The sequence below is a fragment of the Leucopleurus acutus genome (assembly GCF_964270905.1).
Source record: "Leucopleurus acutus genome assembly, chromosome: 2".
In the NCBI taxonomy this organism is placed as follows: domain Eukaryota; kingdom Metazoa; phylum Chordata; class Mammalia; order Artiodactyla; family Delphinidae; genus Leucopleurus; species Leucopleurus acutus.
In genome coordinates, this window is record NC_139143.1 from 9,142,653 (window position 1) to 9,156,189 (window position 13,537).

Here is a 13,537-nt window from a genome sequence, read left to right on the forward strand (position 1 = left end):
GTTTTCCAGAGTGGTTAAATCATTCTGCACTGCATGTGGCAGCAGGGAACACGAACTATTTATGGTCCAGTGTAAGCTCCAGTAAGCATTCTGCCTGCTCTTCCCCAGGCCTTAAGTGGTTCCCTCACATGTGTGTGCTGAACAGTATTTGACTAATGCAAGGGGAACCCTCTGCCTATCTCTGGAGCACTCTCTCCGTGCAATCTTTCCTCTTTGGAACTCTGCCCTGTGAGAGGACCATCGTGGCCAGAGTCACAAGTGCCATCCAATCAGTTTATTTTAAATAAACTTATGGTCCCAGTGAAACTTCTCTCAAGATCATGTTTTAAAATGTAAAATGTGCTTTTTCATATTTCCATGATACAACCTTAATTTTGTTATTTAAAATGTTAAAGGTGAAGGCAGGTTTTATTTTATTTCGTTTCATTTACTTAATTGAAGGGCTAGAAAACTGAAGAATCCTCAATTTTACATGAAACCAAACAGAATCTATGCCAACATGAGCTATGGGTTACAGCCAGTACTATAATTGTGTGGAGGAGGTTTCAATTATGCATTAATTACATAGCAAAGCCTCCAGCTGACTCAAGCTGCAGGGGAGATGTCAGCTGCAATGAGGTGTTAAACAATGAAGGGAGTGTTTTAAACTGAGGAGAAAAATTAGGCATGATCTATCCAAAGAAGGTAGTCTTGTTAAATTGCTTGGCTTCTCTGTAGTAAGGCTAAAGAGAAAGATGCTAAAATTTAGTTTGTGATTTCCATGCACTACTTGCTATCTTTATTATAAAATAATATTTTATATTATCAGATCTATTTAAAGAGATGGGCCAAAATAATTATATTTCATATTCATCCAACTGTAGATTACTTGAGGAACTGCAGACTATAGATTATCTGAGTAATCCACAACACTGTCGGAATACTAAACTTCACAAAAAAAGCCTAATAAAATATAAAAATATAAAACCTAAAAATTCCTTCTTTCCACATTGTTATTAGGGAAAGGTTCACTGAAAATTTCACTCAAAAGTACTAAAGAAAAAACACTATATGAATACACTTGTATGTGCCAGTTACGTAGGTTTTTATACAGCTATTTAAGTCACAGGCACTCAAAATTCAATTCTGCATTTGGTAAAACCTGGAATCAGCAAGTATTACAACTTATTTTGTTACTCATTTTTAATTAGTCATAAGTTATTTAGAAGCAGCATGATTTTCTTTTTGGAGGTGAGGTTGTTTTGTTTCTTTTTTAAGAATCGTCATCGTTATTTTACTGAGAAAGTTAAGCATCTGGAAATTTTAACACAGGATATAGATTTCCTCTTCACTTCTTCAACTATCTTTTACTGATGTCTAGGTTAAAAAAGTATGGTCCCTCCTCCTCCCTCTAGGAGGTATATACATCTAATTATTTAACATTCATATTACTTTTTTGGTTCTTTAACCAGAATTTGGAAGTGAGGAGAAGACAACCTGAATTTGTTTTAGAACCTCTTCAAGCTCTTCAGCTGGAGCAAAATAATTCACGTTAAAAATTAATACAATAATACCTTTTTCGTTAAAACTTTAGTCAGAGTTTCTATAATTTTCCCCACAGTACTGATATAAAAGAATATACTGTTTTGAAATTTATATTTGAGACTATCTATAAAGCCTATAGCACTGAAACTGAATTTTTGCTTTCTCAAAATAAATACTGCATTAGTAACACTAATTCTCAACAATAGTTCCATGTCCTATGAAAAGAACAGTTTAAGAAATTACTTACTTCAGGTCCTGTAGAAGGTCCTTTGCATTAAGCATGGTTATTAAAGAGGTGGTAGCTGCAGGAATTATGATAATGGGTGTTCGAGATCCTATAAGGACAAAATTTTAAAGGAGCAAATATGTTATTCAAAGGAATTATAGTTACTTTCTTAATTATAAGTTAAAAGTTTGTAAATTTGTAATTTTAACTCTTTTGAGCTAAAAAATATTTTAGTCAGCAGTGATACTCAGAATATTTAATGATCAGGATGACTTGAGCACTGACTACTCAGAACAGACACCAAACACAAACATTTGGTATACATGCACAAGCATGCAATCAGCCCTGATTTTGTAAGCTAGCTTACTCACGTTTACTTTTTTAAAGTAAGTTTAGAGTCACAGGCACAACCTTACCTTTCTTCTGATTTGGGGGAGGTCTGGCTTGAGAAACTGTAAGAAAGAAAACAATTCAAAATGTTGTTATGAAAATCACATTCTTATTTTCAAACCTACAAAGTAAATAAGGCCTAAAATATCTGTATTTACGTATGACTAGTTGTAGAATTTTTAAATGTATTGCAATCTTCTTAAATAATATTAAGTTATTTCTCTGCTTCACAAAACCACTACAGTGCCTTAGCACTTCAACAATCAGTGGTCACAAGGAAAGGGGATACATGGGCATTGGTAGGCACTGAGTATCTACATTCATGGATGCTTGGATCTAGAAAAGGAAGCAAATAAATAACTTCTGAATTAACTGATTATACTGTAATAAATGCAAAAACAGAGTATTACAAGAGCATCTAACTCTGGGGGAAGGGCTGGGAGAGGGAAATGTACTTAACCGCTGTGGAGGAAAAACAAAGACATTACTGGGGACTAAGACCTAAAATATTTACTTTTTTCTCTCTTTTTAAAATTTTTTGGGTTTTTATTAGCAGAAGAAAACATTATAGGCAATGAGTCATGTAAAGGTCTTTATTCTGGAATTGCCCGTATTATCAATAATTTTGAATACATGTTATAAAAACATGAATATTTGTATCTTTTCATTATTTGTATATACAATGGACTTTATAATACACAAAAATATTTGTTGGCATAATAATGGCAATATCAGCCTAGTTCAAGATTAACATATTTTACAATAAAAAGTGATGTATGTTCAATTTTCAGTATTTATTCATACAATAAATTTTTATTGACTGCCTTCTACATGCCATGTGCTGTGCTACAATTAATTTTTTTAAATCACACACAAAAAAATTCAACAATTTAAAATTCTAATTCAACATTAGTTCTTAGAGATACCACTTTTAAAGGAAAGCACACACATCTTTGGAATATGTTCCATTTTAAAAGCAGTAAAATGCTAAATTTTAACTAATACTTTGTACTCCTTTATATAGCTATTTCATTGTGAGAAAATACTATGTAGTCCACAAGTATGATTCTTCTAGCCACAGAAAGCAGAGAAAGATATATACAAATACAAGTTCACACACATATTTATTATGGTGTTCTCATCTTTCTTCTTCCTGAGAAAAAAATACTAAAACTTTCTTAAATTATTTTTAGAAATAGTACTCATGGATACATCTGACATGTATACATGGATACAGCTAGATAGTGTCATCTGGAATGTAATACAATCTCAATAAATACTTTGAATTTGCTGGCGGGATACAGGAATGATGGGATGGACAGAGAGATGGATAAACTGTAGACGGGAGCTGCTGAATGACTAAGGAGAACAAAGAAATCTTCAACTGAAGTACCACTGATTTGCTAAGGGAACCCACAATGGACCCTGGAATATAGGAAAAGATTCTCTCAAATCAAGGCTGAGAAGACTTAATGTAGCAAAAACACAAAGTATAAAAGCTCACATATTAAAAATAAACTTTAGGTGTTTAGTAAAAAAACAAATACAATTAAGGACCAAGACAGGGACATGAAGATGAACATGCTAAGGATAAGCCTGATTTAAAGGATGGGGGAGCAAAGAGCAGAATAATACGAGTCCACAAGGAGAGTGATGGAGAGAGCAAGAGCCTGTACTCGGATGATCTCGATTCTATCCCCACTGTGCCGCTTCGCAGGCAAATTACCCCAGCACGCTAAGATGAATGCCGCTCAGCTTCAGTTGTCCCCAACCATAAATCAGAGATAACCATTTCTACATCTTGATTCTGTTTTAAGAGTCTTAAAAACATCAAGGCAAGTTGTCCAGGTCCTGGGCCCTGGGGATATTTACCATTCACTGAACCTCGTGGCCCCCGCTGACGTAAACTGCTACTGCTGCTTGTGCCTCTACCACTACCACTGCCTTCCGCAAACGCAATGACCAATTGTTTACAAGCTGAGAAGAGGCAAATACTGTTACTATGCTTGATTTCAAATATAATTAATATTCTTTACTTAAATATTTATTCACAGCCTATGTACAAGGCACTCTGCTAGGTTCTTATTTTTATGATGATAAATAAAACAGAAATAATCCCTGCCCTCAAAGACTTTTCAGTAAAATAGGGGAACCAGACCATAACAAATAGGCAAACAAACACATATAAACAAATCTGAATACATAATATTAAGGAGCAAAGAGAATGTACACTGATATTAAAGTGTCCTTTAGACAAAATACTTAGAAAAAGCCTCTCAAAGGAAATGGCATTTAAGCTGAGGCTTGAAGGACAAAAAAGAGCCAACTTGCAAAGAACAAGTGAAAGAACAGTCTTGGTAAGAGGTAGGAATGTGGGCAAATGCCAAAGGCAGGAAGAAACTGTCATGCTTATGGAACTGCAAATGTGTAGACAGACCATGGGGACAAAAGGAAGAGTGGCAGGAGATGAGGTTAAAAATACACATAGGAGCCACTTTATGTATGGCTTTCTAGGCAACGTTAAGTTTGTTATTTAAGTGCCACTGGAAAACCCTGTAACTTTTAAGCCAGAAAGTGACATAATTTGATTTTCACATCACACCTTCTGTAAGGGAAAAACAATAAATTTAGATAAGGGATCAAAAGGGGGACAACCATGGGGCTTCCCTGGTGGCACAGTGGTTGAGAGTCCGCTTGCCGATGCAGGGGACACGGGTTTGTGCCCCGGTCCGGGAGGATCCCGCATGCCGCGGAGCAGCTGGGCCTGTGAGCCATGGCCGCTGAGCCTGCGCGTCCCGAGCCTGTGCTCCGCAACGGGAGAGGCCACAACAGTGAGAGGCCCGCGGACCGCAAAAAAAATAAAAATAAAAAATAAGAGGGACAACCGTGAAAGCAGGAAGCTCAGTTAGGACTATCACCGATATTCTATAGTGGTGCTACCCAAATTATGTGCAGTTAAGCATAAGGTTTTTCTGTAAACTTTCCAAGGTCAACTAAATAAAATACAGTAACAATGAACAGGTAGAAAACTGGCCATGCACCTGGATGTTGTGCCAGTACTGTACCCTCAATTCCTATCTGTATCTTGTTAGGGACCAGAACTAAACAGGTAATGGACTAATATCAATACTTTAAGATGTACTAGTCTACAGAAATGCTGGTGGCTTAGACTTGAGTTGTGGCAGTGGAGATACAGAGAATAGATAAATCTGAAATACAGAAAAGGTAAATTTGACAGAACTCACTGACATATTAGATGAGAGGAATAAGCAAATGTGAAAAATAAAGAGTAACTCCTAAGTCTTGGACTTAAGAAACAGAGTTGATAGCAGTGTCATTTATTCATGAAGAAGCAGAAGAATGTGAAGTAAGACATCTCGGGAAAAATATCAAAGAGCAAAGGTTTTAAGGTTTAATCAGTTTTAAGATGCCTACAGCACATCCAAATGTTAAACAGTTAACAGATGATAACAGAGGTAGGAAGAATTAGGGACAGAAGTTTGAAAATCATCAGCACATAGATTTAAAACTATGGAATGGGGTAATCCAACCAACACCTAGGTTACAAAGTGGATCACTGAACAGGGCTAACTCTCTCTTCTCTCAATCTCACATGAGCAGTAAGCAGATAAACTAGAGTTACAGAGTCATGGGTACTCACCTACCCATTTCAGAAGACCTCTGAAACAGAAGTAAAGAATGAAAGATGGAGAAGTGAAGTATGTGATGTACACGCATTAGAAAGAGGCAGCAAGAGCAGGGATATGTGCAAGAGATTCATGTGGCTATAAAAGGAAACAACATTAAGTTCCAGGACTGTAGCTTATCAAAGGCTTGTGTTTCTTAATTCACTGGAAGGCATGTGCCTCTTGTTAGTTATATTCCCTAAATGAATGTTTAGAAGTTGGGAATAATTGTAAACACTTTAAAATATTAAATTGACCCAGGGACTTGCCTGGCACAATTAGTGCTAAATAAATATTTGATGAAAGAATAAATAAGAAAAAATGATCAAAAATGGAACACCATGGGACTTCCCTGGTGGTCCAGTGGTTAAGAATCCGCCTTCCAATACAGGGGGTGCGGGTTCAATCCCTGGTCAGGGAACTAAAATCCCACATGCCTCGCAGCACAGCCAAAAAAAAAAAAAAAAAAAAGGAACACCATCCTTGAGTTCCTTCACTGAAGGAAAAAAGAATAGGTAGTTCAGTCCCCTATTTCCAAATAATTCAAACTCTACCTAACAAATAACAGTATAGATCTATGCTGTCTCATGTATAACGTTACATTGCCAGAAATGTTTTGTGTGGTTTTCTTTTATTTTTCAATTTTAAAAAGATAATCCAGGTGAACATGCCATATATTGCACAATATGCCTTCAAAATTGGGCATGACCCAATAAGCAAATACATTTAACAATCTGCAAAACAAAACTTCACTGATCAAGACAAAGATGACAAACTGCTAACGCCCACTCAAGTCAGGTCTTACTGACAAATGAGCATTAAAAACTTATAAAATAATAAATCACTGCTTTTGGAATGGTGGGTAGGGATTGTGGACCTATGGGAATCAATCAGTGAGTAAAAGAAGAAGAGACCTCACATGGATGGGCGTCAGAGTATTTGTTATGAGACATTAGATAAGATTAATTTCAACCATTTTAATCACCATGGCAGAACAATCGAAAAAGAAAGATGGAATATTAGAAGCTGAAAAGACCCACAGCTCCTTACCTCACATGTGACCTTCCCCAGGACCACATAACTAACTAGCTGGTAGAACCCAGCTCCCTTTGCTTTATTACATGGCACATTTGAACAAACGGGTTTACTCAGGTATTAGTGCCACCCCTACCCCTTTCCTTTGTCTGCCTAATGATTTTGAGAAAATGTGAAATGGAGACAGTTATTTATCACACAGCACAAAACAGAGTTAGAATCCTCAGGTGGTGATTTCTTCCTTTTTATACCATTTCTGAATTTCTCATGTGATCTTCTTTAGACTGACCAACTACAGCCTGCCATCCCCCCGTTCCAAGGGAAAACAAATAATTCTGTATCTATCATTCAACTGCCTTCACAATATTCCTCTACTTTGCAGGCTATATTCCTTGGGTCCAACTCATTCTGCCCATTCTTATTTCCTTGACTTTTTTCTTCATTCCTGAAAAGAGCTCCTTTAGCTTCTCCTAGTTTCTGGCACTGAGTACATGGAAGGCATTCAAATAATACTTATTAAATTTAATTGCTCTTCCTTATATTCTCATTAACAGCTTTTGGTATGGTCTTCTCTACTGAAAAATAGTGCCATGGTCCTGTCATCTGAAAGAAATTACATCCAATGTGCTCCAAATTTAACAAAGATTTCAAACAAACCCGTCATTTAAAAAAAAAGTAAATACTAGCCATGTCAAGACCCAGGTTTATGGATCCAAGACACAGTGAAAGAGCCTACAAAACCATCCCAATATAAACCTCTTAACATCATGCTTTTAAAGTGCTTCCAGAAATTTGAATACCTGTAATCTACATAATTTTAGAATTAGCCTATGTGCGAATGTACTATGAATAAAAAGATATACAAATCTGCACTACTGACACTAACAAACTGAAAAGGAAGATCACCCAGTCAAATTCCTGACTGTGCCTTTTCAATTCTTTTCATTTTCTTCATAGCCACTTTTAACAGCACTGATACTATGCTAAATGTAAAAATAAAACAAACGAACACTAAAATCAAACCCAAAACACCTAAAATGAATATAGCGTTCATATCTACATGCATTTATAAAGATCAATCTTTTCAGGTACTAGGAAGAGGAAAAGAAAATACTCCTAACATACTGGGTTGCCAAAAAGTTCGTTCAGTTTCTTCCATAAGATGTTACAAAAACCCGAACAAACTTTTTGGCCAACCCAGTAACTTCAATACTACCCTTGCTTATTAACATACATATTTTAAAAAATGATTATGGAATCTAATATGCTCAATAACACAGATATCTGAAAATCTAAACATCAAAGCTGCTTATCAGTCTATTAAAATTATGGTTCTATGCTTCTGTAGGAAAAAACAAAAATCACATCCACCATACTATCATGGAATTCAAACAAGGAATTGATGGGGGAATGGGTACATAATAAATAGCTTTTCAAAACATGTTTTTAAAATCTTAAAAACCTTTTCTTGAAAATTTTCTTTAACTCTTCAACTATACCTATTTACTCAAGTAAATGTTCTTATACTAGTTTTGAAGTATTTTACATAAAATTTCAATTCCTTCAAAGCATTATACATTATCAAAATTTTTCACTGTCATGATTATAGAAAAAAACAAAAATCAAAAAGTTTTATATTTTTACCTGGTCTTGGTACCGGCTGTGCTGCAGGAGTCTGCGTCTTACGGGCCGAGGCACCCTCCTTTAAAAGAATAAAAATGGGTATGTTAAAGTTCCTTTGCATGATAAACACTTTCATTTAATTACTGCAAAGAAATTCCATATCTCTCTCAGTCACTCCACTTAAAAAAAAAAAAAAAAAAAGGAAAAACCTCCCCTTATCTTTTATGCTATTGGTTGTGAAGTAGTAAGAGAAATCTTTAGTGGGAATATATTTAAATTGTTACCATTCAGTAGTTATTGTAAGTAGGCAGTATTTTTCAAATACTCAATGATTTGCTTAATTGCTGGCAATTATAATATTCTCAGAAATGTCGTTACCAGTTTAAAAATCAAGTCAATCTTTTTTTCCCTTAAAGAGTCTCAAAATGAATAAATGATACATAATCTCACATGTGAAAGATGAAAGTGTTACCTTGAGTTCATTTAAAAAAATGCAAATATTTCAAATTAAATGCGTTTTAAAATATTCAGGGGAAATAATCCATTTATAAAGATGAGATTTGTTACATTTAAGAGTAGTTGAAAATATCTTAAAAACTGAATAACAAATCTCAACTAATTACTAAGCATGTAATATATACAAGGAAATATGCTATGTATTGAAGTACATCAATTATATACTCAAGAATAAATGCCTCTGAAATGCTTAAGATACTTCAAAAGTTATCTATATATTTAGTGCAATAGTTTCAATCATATTCACACTAAATTCTTCATTAAACCATTTTTCTTTATAGAAAGCTACAAGTGTAAATTTCAAAAACAACTAGTAACTCATGGAGATTTTATTCTAGTTGTATTCAAGTGAAGGAAATTTGATAAATATCATGGAAGTTACATAAATCCATAATAATAAAAATCACTACTACAACCACAGAAACATTTCTAAAGAAGTCCTGCTAAACAATGTTAATTTTAATCATATTACATTTTCTTCAAAAATTTGGAATGGTAAAATCATTTGGAATGATAAGCTATCCCAAAGCATCTTTTTTTTTTTTAATGATTATAAAAATTAGTACCAACACAGAGAATGTATTTCACTTGGAATTCGGTGGGATTCCTGGCATTCAGTTAAAAAGCCAAAGAAACCATTCTTTACTGCAAAAAATAATAGCAGCAGAGGCAACTAGCAAAAACTTTTTGGGGAAAAAAGGTACCCGAAGACAGCAGAACATCCTTTTCCAATATTTTCACTGTTATGCATTTAGTTATACATTGTGTGGTTGAAACTGAGTCACTCTGGATGCTGGTTTCATGGATGTGTTAAGTTTGTGAAAATTTGTCAAGCTTACTAATGATATGGTCATTACACTACAAGTAAATTATATTCAAGTAAAATTTTAAATGTAAAGAAAGTGAGTTATTATTAAGGTGGAGAGCATATTAAACATTTAACGTCATTTAACATGCTGAAATTTCTGATTTATATTTTTCTCTAAGTTCATGTTAGGGGACACAACGGCTTTTACTCCTCTTTGTAAATCTAGTACCTAGAACACTCAACAAATGTGTGTCATATTGAACTGAGTCTAGACTTTTAAAAATCAGAAGCCAAGGGATAATCATTAAATAGAAATTAACTAGACATTGTATAATAAAATAACAAGATTAAGCTTTAACCATATTACTTTTAAATCCTTATATGTAAATACAGACTCACTGGGTATGGTTTAAGTACACAGAGAAGGAAGAAAAATAAAGGAAATGAGACAGGAAAAACAATGAGCACACACATATGGAGACCTCTTTCTGTCTGCATTTGACTATAAGGCTGGTTGAATCCAAATCAAAGCCCTCTTCACCTGAATAGAGTAGACTTAGATCAAAATCACTAGAATACAGCACTAGAATGGAAAAGAAAAGTCTTTTCCATTACAAATTATTACCCTTAAGTATTTCTGTCTTCAAAACTAGATCCCTTTAAATATCAATAATGGGCATTTTATGTTTACCAAGTAAGCAATCTTTGCTTGATGACCCCTTCCCGTTCCAAATCATTCCTTTTGGCAATAATCCCCTGGTTCCTGGTCACTGGGCAAGACATATGTCCTGGGCTAGGGCTACTGAGAGTTCTTCTTTGATATGTGTTTTATAAATTGGAGCTCGCCAGTCACAAGGCTATAAGGAGGTTAAGTCTAAAATTACAGATAACCGTGTCTTTTGACCCATGGAGAAAACCCATCTGCAGAAGGACATAATGAAGTTACTGTTAGGGAAAACACTGACTGAAACCACCCACCCTGGCCAGGCAAGGACAGTAACAATCTACATGAGTTATTTTATGACAGAAGATCCTGTAAGGAACACGGAACTAACAAGACACCACCAACCGGAAGAATATGGGAAAGGTCAAAAGGACAGAGATGCCAGTCCACATGTCCTACCAACCTCCCAGAATCCTCCTCACTGGAATCCATCTTGGCTGAGCGGTTCCACGTGCCACGAGAAAGGACCCTGTGTCAGAATGATTGGCCAGAGACAACCTGGAAACTAATCCCATCACCATAAAGCCTGAAACTGCAAGCCACGTGGGAGAGCAGTCCTCCTGGGTCACCTTACCCTCCTGCTCTCCGCCAGGACGACCCTTCCCAATAAAGTCTCTTGCTTTGTCAGCACGCGTGTCTCCTCAGACAATTCATTTCCAAGTGTTAGACAAGAGCCCACTCTCGGGCCCTGGAAGGGGTCCCCCTTCTTGCAACATTACCAGCATACAAGAAAACACATGGAATACAATATCCCTCATAATATCTGGCCTGTAAGACCTATTCTCCTGCTAACTCTTCTTGATTCTAAGAGCCATTAAAATCCCTCATCTCATTCTATGCACCCCACACAAACAATTTTTGTCTTAACTAGTTGAGCAGAATCTGTTAATTGCAACCAGAAGAGTGTTATCTAATTTTGTTTTCTCAGATTCACTGAAAATTCTGAGTTGCCAAAAGTCACTATGGTATAACTTTGCTTAATTCTGAAGTAAACACACACAAATAAGCTCAAACGCACACAATCATACACAGCTATGACACTTCAGTAGGCTGTGGGCTCCTGGAATGAAAACCGGGAGACCTTCACTAATCACGTCGTTAGTTCATGGCCATTTCTAGGACGCCCTAGCCAATACTAAGAGCTAAAAGCTCATTCTACTCTGACCTGCATTATTCTGAAATAAATTTGTATAAGTCATTGCATAAAGGACCTCAGAAACCATATAGTCCAATCCCAGCACCCTTTACTCTAAAGATGAAGAGACAGAGGTGAAATAGTTTTTCAAAGGCTACATAGTGGTATATCTGGCATATATTAAGAAACAGAAATAATAATTGGCAGTATCATGGAGTAAACCGACAGTTCTATATTTTTAAAGATATCTGGATTGGGGGGAAAATACTACTCAGCTGGGAAAAGAAAAGTAACAGGACAAAAACAACTAAAAGAGCTGACAAGTTGTGCCAACTGGAGAGGAAAATCTGCTTTCTCTTAAAAAGTCAGAATCATTACAATTTCACTAAGACTTGAGGCATTCTGGAAAAGAAGTAACTGATAAAAAGGGATGGGGGAAATAGTGATAGAATCATATTTGCAAAATGTAACAAGACAAAAACAAAGTAAACTGTTTACAGTCCTTCCTTGCCTTCTTTTAGCAAATGAGATAACCTAAAATCTTCTGGTATTGGGAGACAGAACAGTGGTATTTGCTGTTTAAACAAGTAGAAAATAAAACCATAATATAAAATATCATAAGAAAGAATATTTGTTACAAGTATCAGTATGCAAAATATACTATATTTAATTTTGAAAATTGCTATTTATATGAAACTTAATGAAATACTGAAATTGCTTAATGAGGAAAACATACAGAATATATATGCAGATTCTAGGAGTTTATAATCTACCTCTTTGACTACTGTACTTATGAGAGGAAAAGTAATATGTTTTAAAAAGTAAACAAATACTAATTTACAGTTGCATGTTTTTTCTTTTTAAAAAGTAACTCATTCCCATGAAATCTGGATTTGATATTCAGAATTCTCAAGTATCAGGATTTTTTTCTTTCAGCAACTGAATTTTTAAGTTCACTGAGTGAGTCTTCAAGTATTTTGGAAAAACTATGTACAAAAAGGAAACTGCAACTCTGAGCAAATCACAATGAGGCTGAAAAGCACTAAAGGTTTCAGGAACAAAACACTTCAACACAAATTTTAAGTAGACTTGTCATAACCTGGGGGCATATGTATACAATGTTTGCCAATACAGAAAATAGCTGGCACATTTCTAAAATATAGTATATCTATACAGGCATACCTCAGAGATACTGCAGGTTTGGTTCCATACTACTGCAGCAAACTAATATCACAATAAAGTGAGTCACAAAATTTTTTGGTTTCCCAGTGCATATAAAAGTTATGTTGACACTATATTGTAGTCTATTAAGTGTGCAATAGCATTATGACTTTAAAAAATGTACATGCCTTAATTAAAAAAAACTTTATTGTTTAAAAATGCTAGCCATCCTCTGACAAGGAGGGTTGCCACACCTTCAATTTATTTAAAAAAAAAAAAAAAAGCAAAGCACGTAGTATAATAAAACGAGGTATGCCTGTTAAATATATAGATTTGATACCTCTATCAAATTTCTCATTATGCTATATAACTACTTGTCTACTTCTTACAACCAGACCATCAATTACTTGAGGTCAGGGACTGTCCATCACATGTCCAATGCCTGTTATAGAGAGCCTGATGCATGGTATATATGCTTAATAAATATACATTAAGTAATAATTAAAACAAATCCATACCTTAGCATTACTGATTCACTAGTGTTATACTGGTTAAACTGCTTTAATCTGTTAAATGAAGATGGTAAAAATATCATAGAAGATTACTGAAACAAAATTTATTTATTCATTCCACATACTTTCACCGAGAGCATCAAGTACCAAACAAGAAACTGGGAATGCAGCAGTATAAACAGAAGCCACGTGGTCCC

General features: G+C 35.1%; 1 protein-coding gene across 1 annotated transcript in view; it reads right to left on the reverse strand.

Moving 5' to 3' along the window:
- Positions 1-13,537, reverse strand: part of CDC73 (cell division cycle 73) — a 91,089-nt gene that overhangs the window by 17,360 nt on the left and 60,192 nt on the right. The window contains exons 11-13 of the mRNA XM_082834583.1: positions 8,506-8,563; positions 2,167-2,202; positions 1,772-1,859 (exon numbers count right to left, since the gene is read on the reverse strand). Coding sequence (XP_082690709.1) covers positions 1,772-1,859; positions 2,167-2,202; positions 8,506-8,563 — 182 coding nt within the window. The remainder of the gene's footprint in view (positions 1-1,771; positions 1,860-2,166; positions 2,203-8,505; positions 8,564-13,537) is intronic.